We start from the raw sequence: 24,336 nt of genomic DNA, 5'->3' as shown, positions 1-24,336 counted from the left end.
ATTCAGGAAAAGTAGCATTAGCATCAAGATTTTCAAAAGGCGGATATATTGGGTATTAAGCTGGTACCTTTATCATTTAGGATCGACTAGACATCATAAGAAGTCTGTCACTGAAAAGTCTGTGTTGATACAACCATCCATTCAGGTTGAGTAGTAATAACAAAATTTTCAAGATGGCCACTGTGGTGGCAATGTAGGATGTCAGATTGGCACCATTTATTTAGGAACAACTAGACATAAAAGAAGCATTTTTGTGAAAGTTCAATATTCATCTGACCATATATTTAAAAAGAGCAGCAATAATGAGGTTTTCAAGATGGCTACCTTGGTGGCCATGTTGGAATTCAGATCAGCACCATTTTCGTTTAGAACAAGAGGACACCATAAGAAGTCTTCTAGTGAAAACTCTATCTTGATATAACCATGAAAACTCCATCTTGATATGACTATCCAATCAGAATGAGTAATGATAAGATTTTCAAGATGGCCACTGTGGTGGCCATATTGAATGTCCAAGCATTACCATTGTCATTTATGACCAAATAGACCAATGTGTATATAAAGTTTAAAGGCTATCCTCCAAGTAGTTTAGAAGTAGCGATAAATTTGTGCTAACAGATGAACAGATGTCAGACAACAGAATACACCATCCAAACAGCTCTTCTTGTGCATGATGTGTAGATGCAAAAAGCTGCACACATTGTATTTTATGAGATATGCATTCACATTAGCCTGAGAAACTGCATAAGACAGAGAAAGGTGTTTAGCAAATCTATGAGCAATGATATAAACATGTAAATAATAGATGACCACAATGTAGGTTAGATCAACAAAACTAAACATGTCACCCTCAATAAATAAACCTACTGTTATTTATCAATAATATTATTATTATTACAAACCAAACAGACCTACCTAACAGTAATTGCTCCAGACCAATCCCATCCCAATATGTGGGCATCATGAACATTTTCATAACCTTGTAAATAGGCAATTTGTTATTGCACATTTTTATCTGACCACTAGCAATAACATTATACATAAGTGCATGCATGGCAGAATAACAGATTCTCATACATCTTTTTCAAAAGCACTGGGACACCAAAGCATTCACATATGAAAAGGTATGGTTCATTCTGTCCCTGACATGGTGGCTACTTAAAGAAGGTTATTAGAAGGTGACCATTTGGAAAAATTAATAGATTCATAAAACCATACTAAGGGCATTCAATATCAACCAAGTCAATATCAAAGCGCAAACACAGTGGACTGCAAAAAATACAGGAACTGTGAAGGGCAGTGATGTATTAAGCTGAATAATTTGTATTAAAAAAACAAATTTTTTCCATATATTTCATCATGTTGTCAAAAAAGAATGTTTTAACATAATTTCATTCCATTAATGAATCAAAATATTTCACTGGTTTTAAAAAATTAAAGCAATAATTAGTTTATCTAATCCTGCAACTAACCTACATGATGATTCACATGACTGTTAATACATGAAAGGGATAATACTGCAATGATTAGAATTAAGAAGGGTAAAGTGTGTGTGTGCGCGTGTGTGTGTGTCCATGAATGTTTGTGAAAGACAGAGACAGAGTTGTGGGTACATGCACTTAAATTGATCTGTTACAACAATTTCTTACCATGCAACCCCTTTCATCAGGCCGGATTGCTAAAACCATTCCTTGATACATCTTGTATTGAATGTATGATTAAATCCCAAACTTAAGTTGACCTGTCAATGATTTCTTTAAGCTGGCTGTCAATATTCTACTGCAGCTGAAAAGTTGTAGTCATCTCTACTTCCCAAAACGAAGGACAGATGGATAGTTGAATAAATCCAAATGAATTAGTAAATACACCATTTCCCAATGAATCACCAAGTAGATCACTTCCACATGTCCTTCAGTATGTTAGCAGGATCCACTAGTCATGTAAAAAGATAGATGCATGGTCTACATATAACTACTTGTAATTACATATCTCTCTATACCTGATATCATCAATAACCTGTCATTTTGCTTGGATTATATCACTGTATTTACCTATAACTATAGTTAGATATATCTAATTACACAGAACTGTCACTTTAATCCTACTGATACATGCTTCAGAGCCTAATCAGCAATTTTATCAACATTTGTAAATTGAGGCCTTGACATCTACATGTATTTCTCCACAGCACAGTATATTACCTTCAGATGTCTTCTAAAATAGTGAATATACTACAAGTTATCAAACAGTATTTGAGAACATAAGCACAAACAGTTTGATGAAATTTGGAAACTAAACAAACTGGTTAATTAAACTTCTTCACAGGTCTGTTCATCAACTGATCACATTAGGATGTCATCTTCTCCAGGTAACAAAAGGTTATCAAAGATTATCACATAATAAAGTGGCTATCTGATCATATTTTAAAACATGAAGCAAACAATTCAACCCAGCATGGAGAAAATTCCCTCTCTTGCCACTACTCTCCTAACAAATTACCACTGCCTTTGAACATGTATAATAAATCCAAGGAACCTGGACTTCCTGATGGGGGCCCTTTGTTTTCCTTGTGCAGTTATCATATAAACATGACCCTATCTCCTGAAGTAATGCTTGTCACAGATAAAGTCCTCCCTATTGGTACAGAAGCTGCTGTTAAACTTAGTTCTGGATTGTTCTTCTAGCCACACATCCCTTTCTGCCTCAAATATGGCAAGTCTGGTGCAGAGTGTTTTAGAGTACAAGCACTACTACAACACTTATGAATTATTAATGATACAAATTCTTGGCTCTTGTGCTTGTCACTGATACAGAACGTTGTTTCTCTTTCTTCTTTACAAGTCAGCTTCCCAACCATCCCATTGAAAATTTACAGCATGTAAATCCACTGCTCTACAATCTTTCTGCCAATGAGTCATACAGTCAATCAATTATCAGCTATATTTCTTTTAATAACACAAACTGAAATCTATTACTAATGGTGTGTCAAGTAGATCTGGTCAAATCATTAACATGTTGTATACTGGATAACATGAAGAAACTGTCAGCTAAGCTGACTGATAATAAGTCCAAACTCAGAAATATAAATTCACTTGACTTATGACAAGTCCATGCACAAATTAAATACCATACAGGGACTTATCTTCATGGCTCCAAAATACATAAAACAACATTTTATGTAAATGTACATTCCAGAAAAATCTTACTGTAATATTCCTTGCAAAATTTGAACATAAAATTTCAAATGTTCAAGAGAAAATTTCCCTTCACTAATACAAGGTCATCTATTTTAATTTCAGAAAACACTGACAATTCAAACAAAATCACCTCACTTATTTTCATTAGAAAAGTGAATGGCAACCCAACATCCCTGAATACATGTGGAAGAACACTTCTGTGATGATAAAGGATATGGAAGTCTATCCAAGTTGACTTCAATGTCTCTGATAAAACATCTGCACTGCCTTGATACAAAACATCACTGAAAGCATCGTAAAACAGCTGATTGTAGCGCAGTGCTATGTGAGCCAACAGTTGACAATTGATCCCAATTGTTTTGTGCAACACTAATATAGGAGGATCAATGCACTCAGAGACTGGCAAGGAAACAAAGAAAGCTGCTGCTGCTCAAATACATGAAATGTTTATCATACCAAGCATATTAATAATAGTTTCATCACCTAGTAGTGAGATCCCAATTAACACTGTAATATGCAAAATGTAGATTTATCCTCATGTAGTAAACATTCTATACAACACTGAGACACAAAATGGGTTCATTGCCTTCAGTTAATGACTGAAACTCAGTGTATAATACATAGCATGCATTTTTATATTTCCAAATATTCTTCCATTCTTCATTGCATATCACAGTGGGGAGTGTTTTCTCTGAATGAAGGGTTCAACAACAGGCCAGAATAAACCACTGGAAAGTATATTCAAAATTAGTCCCTTGTACTAGCTAGTTGTTATTGTACAACAACAATGCCTATTAATCGCCTGCTGTGATCTATGACTCCAAACATCTGTCAACCAATCATAATCTGTTACTATCATAAGTCAATATTGGCAAAGTCGATGAAAGTAAAATAATATACCTTAATGTAAAAACTGCAGGGTAATTTAACTATTTGCAATGAGTCCCATTATGTTAATTCAGTAGTAGGAGTAATAGTAGTAGTTTTAGAGTTTGATGGCATGTCAGATATTTTGAGATTCATAGAAAAGGAAGGTTTTGATTTATTGATTAGGGTAAATATATAAGCACAACTGTAAATTGACAAAATGTATAAGCAGTGATAACCATGCAAAATCATCAGCACAGACATCACATTAAGCGAAATATTTTCTATTTGAACAATTACTCCAAATAAAAAGAATAATTTTTACCATTTACTGATTTTTTTAATAAAAAAACATTTTAAAAAATATTAATGCTATCACTAATTCATTTTGTATATTTACTGTAACAGTCTAATAGGTGATGCAAATGAGACCTGAATGCCCATAAGCGTTCAGTGTGCCTGTGATTTGTTACATAACGATACACACATTTGTGAAGCAACAGTATTGGTGTGTAGTACATAGGTAATGGCAAATGTTAGAGTTTGACTGACATGTGGTAATGGGTAAATTTATAATAACACTAATAAGATATGTGCAAGTACAAATCATGTTTGTCCCCAGTTTCCTCCATATACATTAGACCCGTTTTAAGACACCTCTATATAATGCCATGTCGACACGATGTCAATGAATTTGAGAATAGCTTGACTTTGTATTTTGGAATATTCAACTGATGGATTAATAATCGCAGCTGCAAACAACATATTCACCAATAGAATTAAAATCCTGTCAGCTATCTGTCATACCAAAAAAATGTACAAGGAACAAGATAATACAAAATCAATCCATAACAATGGTAACAATGGGTTTAACCATTACAGAAATTGCAAAGAGTTCATCTCCTTTATAGACAATCAGACTGAATGAATAATAGATACATGATAATTTCAGCCTCTTTCTAATCACAGATACATCATCCATGGCACGAGTCAACCATAAAGGACCAACACACACGGCCTATTTGCACCTGGTCCATTTAATGAATCTGCTTCACCTGAGTCAGGGATAATTTGGTCTTCCTTTGTGCTGACACATCCGTTGCTTCGGGGAGAAACAAAAACATAAAACCAGTAGGGGCATAAAATCAATATTTTTTTATTCACACAATAGCATATTTATGCGTTCCAAATGTACTGATAGAACAGCTGGTCATTTGCTTGATTTGAATTTTATATTTTGATCTTTGAAAATAATGTAAAATGCTTAGCTGATTTATGTTTCGATTTCAATACACATTTCAAATTTGTGATTTTATTTCTGTTAGTTATTTCAAAGCTAAGAAACTAATCCAACTGTACACTTTTTTCCAACAAAGGTGCAGCTGACACCAGTCTGAATGCACAGATAAGGCCATCATTCAATCAGGCACCTCAACAAATGCCATGCTTTGTCTCTGGAATTCAGTTACAGACATTTCTACATTCCCAATGAGGCTGATGTTACTTCCTTGTATCCTTGTCAATTTAATCAAGCACTGTTCAACTGTCTAAAATCAATAGAACAATTGGGCTGAAATGCTGAAACTAGCAAAATTATTCCAAACCTCTCAAGGGACATTCTGAGAATTATGGTAATGACAATAATAGCAGAGAACTTTGGTGTGTCAGATTGGGCAGTAGGGCAGTTTTTATGGCAACTCATCCATCAATGGTATCATTCATGCTACAATGTCACATACCACCAAAAAAGGAACAGAACAAATATCATTTCTTAAAATGAAGAAAGTACAGCAGGAATTTTCATGCATGAATAGTGCTGTACCTTGAGCAAACCCAAGGGGCAATCCTCCCCTCCAAATGTGTGCCGATACATTAGGGGTCACATCGGTAAAATTTCCATTCAGGAGGTGTCATAGACACTTCCCCCACCCCCACAGTAATGCCAAAGCCACCATTTCTTCATACCTGCCAACTTTCTAGACTGGGCTGGGGAGGGGGACTTGTAAAGGGTGGGAGGGGGGATATTTTATGTTTGAAAAAAGGGTCATTATGCATGACCCAGCTAAATCATAGTTTGTAATGAATTGACAATGAATTAATATATTATTTGGCTCCAGCAGCATCTTTATTTTTTTTTGCAGCAACTTTAAATATGGGGTGAATTAAGACTGATCCAATGAAATAAAGATGTTCTGGCCTTTAAAGTTATAGAAGGTTTGACAACAAACAGGTTATAACTCTATCTACTAATATTTATTGTATTTTGTTCATTACAACTAGAGATGAACCTGTCTTGAAAGATAACTATTTGTGCCAAAAAAGTATGGTCTCTCATGACAAGTGGTCTTTCATAACAGATCATAAAACTAATGAATAAATTTGTGCATTTAAGAATATGATCTCTCAAGACAGATGGTCTCTCACTATAGGCTTAATGGTATTAATTCATTAATAATGCCAATATCCCTTATGTTTTTGCTTATTATCCCACAACCTTTCTTTTGCAGTTTGTGGATGGGGGTGGGATACAGAGACAGCTTGTCCGTCTGTACATCCATCCCACTTTTGCTTACTTAATATTTCCTGAATCTCTATCAGATAATCTTCATCAAGACCACTTTGGTGGCCTTTGGTTGGAGCTTCCATCTAAGATGTGTTAGGTCACGGGTTCGAACCTCAGCCGAGTCATACCAAAGACTTACAAAAATGGTACTAACAGCTGCCTCGCTTGGTGCTCAGCATTAAGAGGTTAGTGTTAGGACTGGTTGGCCTGATGTCAGAATAATGTGACCAGGTGGGACATTATGAAACATGTCTGCAGCATGATGCCCCAGTGCTAGACATCATTATAAACTGCCACACTGCAGATATGATAGCGATATGACTAATATTGTTAAAACGACATTAAAAATCTACACAGTATCTTCATAAAATTTGCTACGATTTTCTATCATGACCTTCCCAGTGAACGCTGTCCTGTAAAAAAACAAAATGGAGTCTGCCTAATAAAAATTTTAATTATAATTTTGTCTCTTGTAATATTTCCATACAGCTTCACATATAAGTTGGGTCCAACCAACACAGACCTTGCTCTGCCGGTACATTATGTAATAGTAAATCAGGATCTAGTGTGTATGTTCTACTAATTACTCCTAATAAACTGCATGGACAGATGTATCATGTGATGGCAGATCTGCAGTTGAATCTGACAGATAAGTGTGTAACTTATGGTACATGTATATAAATATATTTTACTGATTACTTGAAGTGACACACAAAATGTAATCATATTAATAAGTGTTTGTCCAAGGTATTATCCAAGGGGCTCTTGAACAGGATTGTACAATCACACTCTATTTATGTCTCCATTTGAAAAGAACCATCTACAATAACACTTCAATAAATTGGTTTTCTTTCAAAGTGTTAAATTTCAAAAGATCAAAATGCTGATAGCTGTTTATCTGGATACATCTTCTGTCTCAGCCATAAACAAAACAAAATGTAAACCTCCTGCTCAAACTGGATAATTTATCACAGGATATCCAGTCTCAATCGGGAAGTAAAATTATTCATTACAAGAGGATCTAGACCCACTTTCTGTGTTGCCTAAAACTTAATTATTGCAAAGCTGGCTTTAAATTCAATATAACAAACTAATTACACTAATTTTCCGTGCATGCATTAGGTCTATCCCTAGATTTCATTTACTAATGGAACTACTGGAATTCTTGAAAAATTTGGCAGTATGCATTATTCCACAGCATCATAGAGTTCTAAGAGGAAGATTTGGAACACAGCTAACATCATGTTTGCAAGTCAAGACTTGTGGATTGACTGTTCGATACTATCCGTATCAAACAACGTTAATCAATGACCCTTGACTATGGAAGATGAGCTAATAATACTCAGGAAAATGTCATTGGGAGAGGGTTAACTAATTTAAATTATACAGTATTTACCAGTCACTATTGCGAAGCTTATTCCTGAATCATACCAAAATACCTATCTGTCTGAAGTGAATATATCCTCTCTCAGAGTGAAGGATTGTCAATAAAACATGGTCCACTAATATACCTGGCATGTCCATGCACAGGCTGAACAGTCTTTATCACATATGATAATGCCAGAATATCTCAACTGGATTGGAGGAGGGCATTTGGCAATAGTGGACAGGAAGTACTGCATAATTAAAATTAGTTTTACCCCCCCCCCCCCCAACTACATTTTAACTGCAGCAATAACTCACTCAACCCTATTGGACATTTTATGAAACGATTATAAGGAACTGGTCAAGTCTATTTTTTAAAAATAGAATCATTACATTCTTCTCTCTTCAAGTCTTTATTTACATAAATTATTACTGCTAGGTGTGTCTTCTCAGGATGATGCTGTCTCCATTCTCCAATCATAATGGATTCTGACAAAACTGCTGTTTTGTTCTAAGCTACAAATTTTTCAGTTATTCTGATTATTTAAAAAAAACTATGAGCAGTTAAGTAATCCATCGTAACCATAAAAATTATTCCTGATCTGCAAGCATTTTTTGCTCAAGTTACAGAGATCATAACCAGCAGTCAACAAGACAAATTGGCAAATCTGTAAAAATTAGATTTCTGTTACAGTCTGCAAAACTGATTTGGGGGTGAAATAATAATCTGATTAAAAGTTAGTATTGTATTTGGATTTTGATGATAAATTTGACCACTGTCATGCAATTTAAAACAGACCCTTTCTCAAAATGAAAGATAATTCTGGTTTCATTCCTGATAGCTCTAAGCTAAATTTCTATACTAATGTAAACCTTAAGACAGAATACATGTATTCAATGAAAAAAATCTTAAAAAACTTAAAATTCACTTAGACCTCAGAAAAATTAAAGCTCTTCCAAGTAAGAGAATTGGATATAGGACTAATTGAAGAGATGGTGTTCCATGCACAGTCAAACCTGACATAGCTGGCCAACTCTATAAACAGAAATGTAGTCATTAAAGAGAAGTAATCACCAGTTAGGCTAACGGAATTAATAAAGAGCATTTGTTTAAGGCAGGTGACCGTGGAATACAGGTGACCTTTATGAGTAGTTCAACTGTGCATTTAAAAAATCTCAGCCTTTCGTACTTCACTGTAATAGATTTACTGTCAACACATGCAAGACTGGGAATATTCAAAATGCCCTATTGCACCCTCCTGCATACAATAAGTGTGAATATAGAAAAGGCCCTATGCACCCTCCTGCATACTGTAAGTGGGAATAAAGAAAAGGCCCTATGCACCCTCCTGCATAATGTACGTGGTGACTACTTGAAGCAGGAGTTGTGTTGGCTCACTGGTTAACATGCTGGAATTGTGACTGAAATGGTGTGAGTTCAAATCCTACCAAAAGATCAGCCCCAGTCAGATACCATGATGTGTCTTTCAGTAAGGCACTTTACTCCAATTACCTCAGCACTACAAAACTTACTCTCGTTGCTGTGCCATAAAATGCCAAACTAAACATTAACTGTCAATAAGCATCATTCTTTGAATTCTACATTATTCATTACTGTCAATACACATCATTCTTTGAATTCCACACTAACCATTCACTGTCAATAAGCATCATTCTATGAATTCTACACTAACTATTAACTGTCAATAAGCATCATTCTATGAATTCTACACTAACTATTAACTGTCAATAAGCATCATTCTATGAATTCTACACTAACTATTAACTGTCAATAAGCATCATTCTATGAAATCTAGACCAAACATTAACTGTCAATAAGTATCATTCTATAAATTCTACACTAACCATTTATTGTTAATATGCATTATTTTATGAATTCTAGACTAAACATTAACTGTCAATAAGCATATTTACATGAATTCTAAACTGAACAGCAGAAAATTTCTTTCAGTTTTATCGTTGCTGGTCATGGTGTCTGTTTCATGTAACAAATGAGTCTGGTGGCATATGTTCAATGTTTAGTCGCTATGTTGATCATTACTACTGCAAACAATCTTCTGTGCAACTGGAACATTTCTTGAAAACTGCTTCATTTATATTTGCTACCAGTAATGTCCTTTTCTTCTATCACTTAGTCTTATCAAAATGACGTAATTCTTATGGTGCCTCCTTGTGAATATGCAACAATCATTATGGTTTTATGCCAAGATTTCCAGCTGTGTTTGATTACAACAAAAATTAACAGCCTGGCAATAATTAACAACTGAAGCAACACTGTTTATGTGTTAGTCACACAAACTGCAGAACTTCACAAAATGGATCACCCCTGCTGATTTTAGTTTGGACTTTTCAGAGTCAGGAGCTGATATGACAGTGTTTGTAGAAAAGGGAACCCACATTTTCTCATGGGCGTTTCCCAAAGCTGGCTTCAATGGAAATGCCAGCTTTTATTGCTGTTATCTCCAGTATAATGAATCCCTATCCCATCTGCTGTATCCAGCTTTAAAAACTGCTCAATTCAAACTTTGTGCCATTCCTAATTAATCTTGCCATTCACACCAGTTCAGAATTTTCCATGCAGAGAATTGTGCAAAAATGCTAATTTTTAATAATGATATTGAAAAGTAAAGTAAAGAACTCCAGACACAATGCAATCTGATAATGTCTTTCTGCAGTATAAAATGAGATTGAAACAGGATTTGAAGAAAGATTAAACCTTTTTTATGCAATTTAATACTGATATATTTTAAAACTACATCAATGAACAATTGAACTTCCAGGCAATTTGGTGCAAGCTCTGTAATAACCCACTGATGAGATGGACGAATATTGGCTGGGAATGGAAGATGGTTGTCAAGGGGAATTTAGATATGTATACAGGATGATGAAAAAGGAAAATCAATACCTGGCTGGATATAAGTGATTAATATTTAAATCAGCTAGGGATTAAAGTTTTAAAAATCCACTTTCCTAAATAGGCATGTATTAAACATTTGTACTCACCCTAAATACCCTAACTCAAACAACTATGAATATGAAAATTACTGGGGTCAATTACCTAAATTTGACATGTGTAAAGTAGTTTTGTCAGGGTGGGGGGTAAACCAATTTTATTTATGCAATACTTAATCATTGCTATTCTATGTTTTATACTTTTTCACATCGAAAACTCACCAATCTTAAGTGAATACATCCTCTCACAGAGTGAAGAATTGTCAATAAGACAGGGTCCACTTGTGCACCTTGCATGGCCATGGACAGAACAGTCCCCTTTTTCCAATGCAATGATTACACCAGGACATCAGAGTGGGGTGGGGGAGGGCATGCATCAATAGTGACAGGCAAGTATTGCATAATTTCACACCTTCAAAAAACAACATTTTAAAGGCAATAATAACTGAACCATTGCTATTTCTTAGCTGAATTTTTCAGTTAGTTGGGTAGCCTAATGTGTTACACTAATCAAAATAGACAGGAAATGGAATATACAACCCATTAGAGGTAGAGATCCCATTACAAACTGTCTCTGTGTACCATAGATACACCAAAGTGGGTGGTATTACAAAAAAAGCAGACAGATATAGCTCTACAATGCCAAATAATCTGGAAGTTCTAGTTGTACTACAAAATTCAATGATGATGTCAGCCCAAAGATTGCAACACTGCCCTCTCCATGAAGACTGCATGCAGGGGAAGGACCAATCACTTCTTCAGTGGTAGAAGGTCTCATATCACTTAGTGATTTATTGGGATTACGGGGGGGGGGGGGGGGAGAATGCCTATCCAATCCCCCTACTGATTCTCAATTTCAGGCTAGATTCTATGGTAGCCTTAAGGGTGGTCTTGATCCAATCCCAATCCCCATAATAATGGAGCTCAAATGACTGGTGACCAGTCGGGCAATTCTGAACAATAGGAAGTCCCTTTCTCAGATCTTACAGACCTGCAATGTAGCACTCCATCTTCCAAGTAGTTTGGTCCTGTTGCCAAGGCAGGCTTTGGGGACTGAAAGGGTGCTGTTTCTCCCTGATGGGGGGGTTGGGGGTTGGAGGCAATGCACAACTCACTTTTAGCCAACACTGAGCTGTGGACCAACTGAGGGTGCAGCTCCTCCCATAAGGTTGCATGCATTAAAACAACAGAAACAAAATCAAGATGAGATGACAGACCAAAGAGTCACAGGGATAACTAAACACAAGCTATCATGATGGAATAAAATAGTGCTCAATCACAATAAATATTAACCTTTTGGATTGGGTGGGGGGTTGGGTAATTTAACTGCATGGTTATGAAGACAAAAACAACCAAACAATGACAATAACTCTCAAGAGCTTACTCCAAACAGGGTAATTCACACTATAAAGATGATGCATATAATAAAAATGCTCAATTTGGAAGCATGACTTGAAGCAAAACCAATATTCTTCAAAGAATGATTTTAAACTGTTGTAATATTGGTGGTAACTGACAAAAAAAAATAGGGCTCATTTGTATTGGTCACGGTTACTGATAAGACACTGGAACTTTCCACAACATCACCCTATGGGAGGATGACTTATCATATTGTTGAGTTATTTTCTGTCCAGAAAAAATAATATTTTACATAACAGCAACAGGTTACCATATGTATTACTGACATTTAAGTCTCTCCAGCCATTAAAAAGTTATGGGCTTGCCAAGCAAATGTTAATGGACAAATGGATGCAATGGACAGACAATGCCATAATATATAATACACATGTCTGAAGATGTAATATAAAAAGAAGACGAGGATAAGAAAGAGGATGATGATCATTCTTTTGAGTTATCTAACATGTTCTACAAAAACAACAACCAGTGGAACTATTGGACATTTACAGTAATATAAACTTTATGAACAGTGGGTACTTTTGTTTTACAGGACACTTTATTTTCAGTTATAAAACAGTGAAAGAAGAACAAAGATTTTTCATTTTCAAATTACGGGACCAGTGCATCTACTGAGCTCAGCTTATTTTAGATACAATAATGAAGACAAACTAAAAGTGTTCATATAACATTTTCAACTAGTCAATACAGGAAATCAGTATCATGTAAAAATGCACCTATCTACAAAGACCAAGGTTGCCATATAAATATATATAGGTACTTGCTATTAAGCCATGATCAGACCAGAACTTTCAAATCCTTCAAATTGTTAAGGGTACCCATGTTCATTATTTTTCCAAGTAATTCATTTTATTCTACCTAATTATCTACAAATGTTGAGGCTGACATAGGAATATATGCTTGCCTTAAGGACATTATCAGAGTGGAAATTTCAAATCCTTCAATCTATTAAAGAAGCCCATGTGCCTTTTTTCCCATTTAATACTCCATTAAGTGCTAGCTAAATTATCCAATTACTTCCAATCCACAAACTGATTTAAACAGGAGTGAGATCAATAGCAAATGAATGACAGGTACAATCTGGACTATCCATTAAAAACACCTGTCCCTGAGGCAATGTATATAATAATCAGATATTTAAATACAATTAGCCATGCACACATATGCCAATGGCTTTTTTTCATCCTCTGTCAAGCCCAATTAACTAACAGCAAGACATAACTTTTTCACTAGAGACAGCAAAATTGACTTAAATTTTAACTTTTTTTACAGTCACATGCAGTACAGGCAAATTATACTGGGCCCCAGATCAGATTCTGATGAATTGGGTATTTTACTCCCCAACTGGAACTAACTGCATTTTTCAACATTTTATTAAGTATTTTGTGAACATCTTACAACACAAACTTACAACATAGATGGTGTCTTAATCATCAACAAATAAGAATATACATTCACTTAGACAATGTTGACAGAAAATCTGGGTCAAAATTATTGTATATCAATGGCTATGACAAACCTTTTCACAGGGATAGAAAAGCACGAGTAAGGTGGGCTCCTTGTGTATGAAAAAACTGGTACTGCTACTAAATGAAAAGGCCAAGATACACTGGAAACAGAACCATTTGGCTACAGATTATGCCAGAAAAAGCTAAACCATGCGTAGTTAGTTTTGAGTACAGATCCCCATCCTCACATACTGATTGGTGTGAAAAATAGATAAAATTTCAAGTGAAGAAAAGGAATTTTTACATTCTAGGTGATATAAACAGAGATTTTCTCAATAATGAAATAACAAAATTATTTGACGGAATTTATTGCTTCTTTGCGCATGGGGCCCATGAAATATTTCTTGAAATATGTAAAATCTATCAACAGAAACTCCCTAAACTGGTTAGTTCTTACTTAAATGAACCTACAAGAGTCACAGCCACCTCAAAAACATTTACAGAAAATAGCAATATCTATCTCTAAAACACTTACAGACCATAATGAATGTTCTGGAAGTAAGGATTCCTAAGAATGGTTTATGTGACCAAAGTGCATTTTATCCTACACATAAAGTCTATAGCAAATCAAAGAAAAATAATATCCATGAACCCATTACTCCTAGATCTTTTAAAAACTTACTGATGATATTTTACGTACCTGAATCAATCTTTTCATGAAAAAAGTAAACAAACATGCCCCTTTAAAGATAAAAAAGACCACATGCCAAGCTGCATCAACCCAGAGATTTAAGATGTAACTGAAGAGAAAACCATCTAAACTCTGCAGGAAATCAAGCTGAATATTAAAAAGAGCACACTACAAAAAAGTGATGAAAAAAGTAACCCTAAAGCCATCTGGAGAGTTTTCATTCTAGTTTGGTGCAGGGAACTGTAAAACTGAAATTTTCATGAGGGCATTTATACTGATAATCCAAGTGACATCACATATATTTTTAATGACTTTTTTGTTCAAATTGCTAAAACACTATGAACCTAAAATTTCCTCTGATTATCTGGAGCATCTCAATCAGTTTTCGTCTGAAAAACTCCCTAATGATATCAAGTTTGAAATTCTGGAAATGAGTCCTGAATTTGTGTTGAAGTATATTTTAAAAAATGGATGATTGTAAAGCCATAGAAATTAACACTGACCAAGGCTACTAATGGCAGCTGCACCAGCTACAAAAGACAGTATAGCTATAGCTTTTAATTGCAATCACCATACTTGGTCTAATAAATTTCCACAGACATGGAAAACTGCCAAGGATAAAGATGAAGCAAAAGATGCTGTAAATAACTAGAAACCCATCTATGTTCCTCCAGTTACAAGAAAAACATATAAATGATTCTTTAATTAACTATCTGAACACTTATAATCTTATTCATGATAATCAGTCTGGCTTTGACAGAATCAATGTTATGAAACTACACTCAACAGTCTAAGACTGATAAATGGGTACAAGCATTAGATAAAAGAGAAATGGTGGCACAACTATGGCTGATTTTTGTAAAGCTTTTGATCTTTTAGACCATGAACACTACTGCACTGGGAGAAGGGGTACACTGATAAGACCGATATCCCAAAATGGGTAGGTGAATATTAAGTTTGGGAAACACTGCTCTAGACCATGAAAGTTTCCTTGAAAACTGCAAATCTATCAATGTAATGAAATCTCCCAAAACTGGTTTAGTTCTTGCTTAAATGATGGACTGCAAAAAGTATTTCTATCATCTTTCTAAAAGTAAAATTATTAATTGTGGAGTACCACAGGGCTCTATCCTTGGACCTCCGTTATTCTTTCTATTTATTCATGACTTAACTCTTAAGATAGGAAATTCAATTTCTTCTACTGTCATCCATATTTTCTGAGTCAGGTAAAACCAAAGCTAAGCTTTAAAACAAATTACAAGATTCTCCTAACAGACTTGAAGTAAGGTGCAAGGAAAGCAGCATGATTAAAAATATATATATAAAAATAAATGCCCTAAAAGTTAAAACAAAACAAAAATGAGCAAGACTGGATGGAAACAAACTCCAAGTTATATCTGGCAATGTCAATCTTAACATGACCTCTCATAATAAAATTCTTAGTGTATTTGTTGAAAACAAACTAACTTGCTTATTCGCATTAAATATGTTTCAGAAAAGGTTAATTCTTATCTCTGACTAAGAAAGAAAATCTGAACATTTTTTTTTTCAGTACAGGGTCGTCTTTATAAAAGTTGTCACAGTGTGCTTTATTTACTATACATATTGTACATAAAAGAAACCCTCAAGGAAGATTACTTCCCGTAACTAACTTAGTTACATTCTCTAAATAAAGTCATCATTATAATATAACACATGCCTTTGAAAATTTGTCAAGCAGAAAACTAACAAAACAACTAAGGGTACATTTGTTTCTAATGACTGGTTCTAACCAGTATTGAGCACTATGAATGCATATGTGCACAAACCAGAGCTTCTCCCTAACACTAACCTCTTAATGCTGAGTGCCGAGCAAGGTAGCTGCTAGTACCATTCTTATAAGACTTTTGGTATGACTTGGCCGGGGTCTGAACCCATGACCTCCCACATCCAAGGTGGATGCTGTAACTACTCAGATGACTGGAACAGACCATACAGCATTGTGCTATTGCCACAACACAGTTCTAATGCATACAGTATTGTGTCACTGTCATAACACAGTTCTCATGCATACAGTATTGTGCAATTGTCATAACACAGTTTTAATGCATACAGCATTGTGTCATTGTCATAACACAGTTCTAATGCATACAGCATTGTGCCAATTGTCATAACAGTTCTAATGCATACAGCATTGAGTCATTGTCATAACACAATTTGAATGCATACAGCATTGAGTCATTGTCATAACATAGTTCTAATGCATACAGCATTGTGCTATTGTCATAACAGTTCTAATGCATACAGCATTGAGTCATTGTCATAACACAATTTGAATGCATACAGCATTGTGCCAATGACATATCACAGTTCTAATGCATGCAGCATTGTACCATTGTCATAACAGTTCTAATGCATACAGCATTGCGCAACTGTCATAACACAGTTCTAATGCATACAGCATTGTGCCATTGTAATAACACAGCTCTAATGCATACAGTATTGAGTCATTGTCATAACATAGTTCTAATGCATACAGCATTGTGCCATTGTCGTAACAGTTCTAATGCATATAGATTGTGCAATTGTCATAACACAATTATAATGCATACAGCATTGTGCCTTTGTCATAACACAGTTGTTATGCATACAACATTGTGCCATGATCATAACACAGTTCTAATGCATACAGCATTATGCCATTGTCATAACACAGTTCTAATGCAAACAGCATTAAGTACTGTCATAACACAATTCTAATGCATACAGCATTATGCCATTGCCATACATAGTTCTAATGCATAGCAATTGTGCAATTGTCATAACACAGTTCGAATGCATACAGCATTGTGTCATTGTCATAACAATTCTAATGCATACAGATTGTGCAATTGTCATAACACAATCCTAATGCATACAGCATTGTGCCTTTGTCGTAACACAGTTCTTATGCATATAGCATTGTGCCATGGTCATAACACAGTTCTAATGCATACAGCATTGTGCCATTGTCATAACACAGTCCTAACGCAAACAGCATTAAGTATTGTCATAACACAATTCTAATGCATACAGCATTATGCCATTGCCATACAAAGTTCTAATGCATACAGCAATTGTGCAATTGTCATAACACAGTTCTAATGCATACAGCATTGTGCCATTGTTATAACACAGTTCTAAAGAATACAGCATTGCGCCATTGTCACAACAGTTATGTATACAGCACTGTGCATTGTCCTAACACAGTTCTAATGCATACAGCATTGTGCCATGGTCATAACACAGTTGTAATGCATACAGCATTGAGTCATTGTCATAACACAGTTCTAACGCATACAGCATTAAGTCACTGTCATAACACAATTCTAATGCATACAGCATTGTGCCATTGTCATAACAGTTCTAATGCATACAGATTGTGCAGTTGTCATAACACAATTCTAATGCATACAGCACTGTGCCTTTGTCATAACACAGTTCTTATGCATACAGCATTGTGCCATGGTCATAACACAGTTCTAATGCATACAGCATTGAGTCAGTATCATAACACAGTTCTAACACAAGCAGCATTAAGTACTGTCATAACACAATTATAATGCGTACAGCTTTGTGCCATTGTCAAAACACAGTTCTAATGCATACAGCATTGTGCCATTGTCACAACAGTTCTTATGCATACAGCACTGTGCAATTGTCATAACACAGTTCTAATGAATACAGTTATTGTTGTGGGGTTTAATGCCATTTTTCAGCACACGATAGGCTATGCATGGCGGCCAGTATTATTGGTGAAGGAACAACCAGGGAAGAACCACCAACCCACGAGAAGCTACTGGCAAGCTTTCTCACATACCCACATTGGCTAAATCCTAGACTCGAACCCACGCAGACAGAGGTGAGATGGCAGTGATCCATAACGGACAGCGCTTTAGACCACTCAACCACTCGGGACTCCTAATGCATACAGCATTGTGCCAGTGTCATAACACAGTTGTAATGCATACAGCATTGTGCAATTATCATAACACAGTTCTAATGCATACAGCATTGAGTCATTGCCAAAACACAGTTCTAATTCATTGAGCACAGCTATTGCCAAAAGACCATTCTAAAGCATACAGCATTGTGTCCTTGTCTTAACACATCATAGCTGCTACTGTGCCATTAATGAAAAGGATCAACTGCATAGTTTGTCTTTATTTATTATAAGTAATTTGTCTCACACATTTACTGAACCATACTGCATAAGTGCATGTACATGGGTTATTAAGAGATAATTTTGCTTGATAGAAAGTGTCCTGTTGCAAAAAGAAAATCTCAACTAACAAAAATTATCATAGAGAAGAATTCTCTGTTTGAAAATCCTGGAGAAATCACTGATCGTACTCTGAATAACACACACCCACAGCCATTCAAGTGTACTAGTATATCAGATCTCACTTTCATGAAAACAAATTTACTTCCTCATACTAACATTTTTCAGTATGTCTCACGCCGCTTAGCATGGAAATATGATATTCTTTCTTGCTGAAGACTAAGCAGACATCAAGGAGTAAAATATGAATATCATGCATTCTCTGAAAATAGTCCTCTTTCCTTCATGGGAGTAATTGTGAATTTCCTCGGATTTAAAGATCTTTTTAACTTATTGCTTCAAGACAAAAAAAGACACCCAGGTATGCAGTTTGAAAATTAATGTTGTTGTTGTTGTTGTGGGGTTTAACACCATTTTTCAGCACACGATATGCTATACATGGCGGCCAGTATTAATGGTGGAGGAAGAACCCGGGAAAACCCCGGAAAAAACCACCGACCCACGAGAAGCTACTGGCAAGCTTTCTCACATACCCACATTGGCTGAATCCTCGACTCGAACCGCCGCAGACAGAGGTGAGATGGCAGTGATCCGTAACGAAGAACGCTTTAGACCACTCGGCCACTCGGGGCCCCGAAAATTGATGACTTAGATCTCAACCCTTGTATTATGTATAACTCGCACAAATCAAAATATTGCCAGAAATATCATAAGCATAATGCAAAGTCTCAAACTTAAGACAAATTTCTGAAATTTCAAAACAATGAGACAGGGCAACACACTGTTCACTCAAAATCAGGCGTTTGGTTTGGTTGACATTTTACAGAACTGCCACGTCAGCAGGTTATTTAAGTACTGAGGCAACTGGAGTAAAGTGCCTTACCATTGACACACCATGGCAGCCAACCCAATCTGATACAACAGTAGGAATTTAATCCAACATTTGCAAACTACAGCCCACTGGCCATATCCGACCCACGACCTCGTTTTATCTACTTATATATATCATAGGGTGTGGCTTTAAAAATCGCTTATCCATCATGCACCCTGGAGGAAGTTGCATGCTTGATTTAAATCAATACCCTGTCAGTTACAATTCCAGTATGCTAACCAATGAATCACAGTGGCTCTGGTCTCCATTATCTGCCTATTAAGACATGCAAAATGGTGCAACAGCCTTGGAATTATAAAAGTTCTAAGACTGAGCTTTAGATTTTGTGCAAGCCAATCAATTAAAACTTTACATATGTAACATGTCATTCAATTGGCCAATCATGAAGAGTCTAGCCCAGATACTTATGCTCTCCAGGCCTGATGAAAATAACTAACCCCGATCTGTCAGTGTATTATGCAACAACACGTGTCTATGCAGTTTACAGACAGGCACATCTTAAACGTACTAATTTAATGGGTCTGATATCTTTCAGTAAGAACTGAACATTTACTTTTCCACCAATAATCTAATGTCAGGTTGTTTTCAAAGAGTTCATCTCTATCATTTTTTTCAATACAGAAATGGGAAAATTGTTTAAAAGAAATCTAGATAGAGATTATAACCTTCTACTACAAGATTTTTGATTATTTTAGATTGGTTTTACAGCACAGCAACACAGGTTCTTTAATGCTGAGGCAATCGGAGTAAAGTGCTTTTCATGTGGACACACCATGGTAGCCAACACTAACTGATACAATGGTAAGATTTGAACCCTCACCCTTTTGGTTGTAAGACCAGAATGCTAACTACTCAACCACTGCAGCTACAAATTATTTCACAAAATCATATTACTGTTTGTAATGAATAATTTAATATAAATTTTAGCTAGTCTGCATGTTAATTTAGCATGTACATTTATCACACATAGCTAAACAGTTACTTTTGCAGACCAGGGGCCCTGAGTGGCCGAGTGGTCTAAAGCGGTGTCCGTCACGGATCACTGCCATCTCACCTCTGTCTGCGTGGGTTCGAGTCTCGGGCTCGGCAAATGTGGATATGTGAGAAAGCTTGCCAGTAGCTTCTCGTGGGTCGGTGGTTCTTTCTGGGGTTTTCCCGGTTCTTCCTCCACCATTAATATTGGCCGCCATGTATAGCTTATCTTGTGCTGAAAAATGGCGTTAAACCCCAAAACAACAACAACAACTTTTGCAGACCAACAAAACAAATAAATAACATATGTAATCCATACAAACTCTGAAAGCCCAAAGATTAATTGTAACAATGTCAGGATTCTATTTACTGTAAGCTATTGGAAGATTAACTGTAGCAATGTCAGGATTCTATTTACTATAAGCTATTGGAAGATTAATTGTAGCAATGTCAGGATTCTATTTACTATACACTATAGGAAAATTATTGCAACCATGTCAGGATTCTATTCATTGTTCACTATTGGAAGATCAATTATAAGAATGTCAGGATTCTATTCACTGTATGCTATTGGAAGATTAATTATAATATTGTCAGGATTCTATTCATTGTTCACTATTGGAAGATTAATTTCAACAATGTCAGGATTCTAATCACTGTACACTACTGGATGATTAATTGCAAGAATGTCAGGATTCTGTTCACTGTAAACTACTGGAAGATAAACTGTTACAATATCAGGAATCTGTTCATTGTACACTATCAGAAGATTAATTGTAAGAATGTCAGGATTCTATCTACTGTACACTATTGGAAGAGTTTATCTGTACCTTTAGGTCATGGAAAACAAGAAAGGTTTTTAGCTTCTCCATTGACTCAGTCCATAAAGACCATGACCTACTCTGCTAATGGATGAAGCACCTTATCTCAAGAATGTCTGATAATCTTGAGTTGGGGTGGAGGATAATCCAGATGTATGCTCAAATGTGGGTTTCCAGGGTCAAAATAATGAAAATGGAAGCACACTTATCTACAAAGCATGATATCTTGAAGAAAGCTTAAAAGAAAACCTATCCTCTGTTCTTGAGAAATGGCTCAATTATCTATACTACTTCTGTATGTTTCAGTTTTTATATATAAAAAAACTGTGCACATCAGGATACAAGTAGAGTCAAGCTGAACAACTATTTGGGATGATTTTCATAGTCAATACTGAAGAACCAGCCATAACACAGTAGTTGGGGAACATAACCATGTAAGGTATTGAACTGATACCAATAGATTGAAAAATCAATGAATGCAAAATGCACCAAACGGACATAGTGAAAATGATAACAAATTGATGAAACAGCCCAGGGTAAGGGGGCAGCATTATTACTAAAATAATCCTGCTACCTACCAATGTACAAAATAACAATATGGATTCATTTCAACATGTTCAATGTAAATTAATCATTGCTATATAAGAACATTAATAATGACCCGTAAGCTATAGGACTCTGAAATATAGCTGAACTATTTGCATCTATTTGTCAGCATGGCTGATGTGTCACGTATGATTAGAGATTATGGGACATCTAAGACAAGTCATCGAGAGCTATAATATGACATTTTATATCTAAATTCAGATTCCAGTGAAATGTGTATAATGGGTTTCCCTATAACAGGATATGTGGTAATACAGCTTTTAAGCACTTCACAATAAAAGGGAGGAGGGAAATAAAATTAATGTAATTTTGACCTTTCAGAGCCTGAAGAATAGTGAAGTTTTAAAAGCTGCATTTCTTCAGAAAATATTTTTAAAAACTAATATGATGAACTGGTTCTTTGTAGATCATTATATAATGACTGTCTTACCACCAAAATCAACCAGATCATAAAGTTCAGATTTGTTAGGGGGCTATTCCCTGTGCCATATACTAAAGCCAGAATCTAATCACCAATTAAATAGTTTGTTTCAATGAAACTTTTATTAGTCTCTAGCACCCCCTGTTAACAATAACTATCATGCAGAAAACAAATTCAGACTAAAATGGTATTGACCTATGAAATATCTGCATCTGTGATGGTAAAAGGAGACTTTTTGAGAAAAAGAAATAACAATTAAAAAGCCATCCTTTTCTATATCAAAGTAGATGTACTATATTGATCTAAAAACTATAGTCCCAAGTTGGCTTCATATTGCTCGCCTGGCTGATATCTGCCCAATAGCTAAACTTGGTCAAATTCTGTTATGCAGTTTTTGCAAAATAAAGTTACATAAATATGTCTATTTCTGGTAACAGCAACCATATTTAATAGCATATATATTCTTACCTTTGGTATATTAATCTGAAACATCTTCAAGCAAGGATGCTTGTCTAAAATTATGTCACTTTATATTAAGCAATTTTTGATAAGTGGTTATATATTTTATATTAGGCAATTTTTGATAAGTGGTTATATATTTAATATTAATCAATTTTTTATAAGTGGTTATATATTTTTCTACCTTTAATAAAAGCAACCACATCTGATGATTGATTAGCATCATTTTAAAAATCTTAAAAGGCTTCATGCCAGGATGCTATCGAATTCTGTACATTTTAAAAATCTTAAAAGGCCTTCATGCCAGAATGCTATCAAATTCTGTACATTTTAAATATCTTAAAAGACCTTCATACCAGGATGCTATCAAATTCTGTACAGTGGTTTCTTTGAATACATCTTGTGAATATATGTATATTTAACACAAGTAAATTATATACATGTACATGATACGACTACCGTAAATTAGCGAATATAACACACATGCAAGTATAACAAGCACTGACGTATTACAGGCAGTTTTTCTATTATGTGTACAAAATATTTTAGATTACCCGCAGACGTACACAACCTGCAGGTTTTCGTAAGAATAATAAATGACCAAGATCTGTTTTGGCTTCTTTTCATTATAAACACAGTATAAAATAATAGGGTATGCATGGTGAATGATTCTTTCTGTTTGCCACTGAAACCCAAAACTGTGTAAAATTCAATCCACGTGCTCTGCTTGATACAAGGAGACACCATAAATTAGCGAATTAGTGAACTGCAGCAGAGCCATTTCAACCAATTATTTAGTTTCCTCACCTTGAGCTATCTCAAACCTTCCACAATGATGCCATGCATTCTCTTTGTTAAATGCAGGACTAAATATCCCTAAATATGCCTATCTATTACAAGTATTCAAAATCAATAAAATAGTCACCTACCATAAATAATCGCGTTTTCATGAAATAAACACCTTCCAATTCTATATTAAACAATGTAGTCAATTAACATAACATTATCATCTAACGTCGTCACTTTTTGTAATTACCACTGACTGGTCTTTGATGTGGTTTCTTTGATGTGGTTTCTATAAAAAGCAATAAGCTCTACTCTATTATATAAGACTTTTTAAGTTTATAACAAATAAAGTCCCAAAAAATGGTTTTAAAAATGTCTAAGTGCAAATCATATACAGCCGATTTTAAACTATCTGTTGTTAAATATTCAACAGAAAATGGAAACAGAGCAGCGGGCAGAGAACTTACAGTTAATAAAAAGTCTGTTCGCAAGTGTAAAAAAAGAAGAGGAAATCAAGAAATTAAATCCTTGCAAAAGAGCATGCAGAGAAAAGAAAGCC

At 35.2% G+C, this 24,336-nt stretch overlaps 1 protein-coding gene across 10 annotated transcripts in view; it reads right to left on the bottom strand.

Moving 5' to 3' along the window:
* The window catches only part of LOC149807832 (focal adhesion kinase 1-like), a 242,187-nt gene that overhangs the window by 143,953 nt on the left and 73,898 nt on the right, over window positions 1–24,336 (bottom strand). For 2 of the 10 annotated variants that reach the window (XM_089971173.1, XM_089971163.1), the window contains exon 1: window positions 1,650–3,038. The exons of 3 other annotated variants lie outside the window; for them this stretch is intronic. In XM_089971173.1, the coding sequence (XP_089827299.1) occupies window positions 1,650–1,700 (51 nt within the window). In that variant the 5' untranslated portion in view covers window positions 1,701–3,038. Of the gene's footprint in view, window positions 1–1,649; window positions 3,040–24,336 lie in introns of those variants that run through there. 5 more of the 10 variants (XM_089971191.1, XM_089971136.1, XM_089971199.1 and 2 more) reach the window with 5 other exon arrangements.

Source organism: Sinohyriopsis cumingii, chromosome 1, assembly GCF_028554795.1.
Source record: "Sinohyriopsis cumingii isolate HCF-2022 chromosome 1, ASM2855479v2, whole genome shotgun sequence".
NCBI lineage: Eukaryota > Metazoa > Mollusca > Bivalvia > Unionida > Unionidae > Sinohyriopsis > Sinohyriopsis cumingii.
Note: the sequence above shows the minus strand (reverse complement) of the source record. Positions and strands in the feature narration are given on the sequence as shown.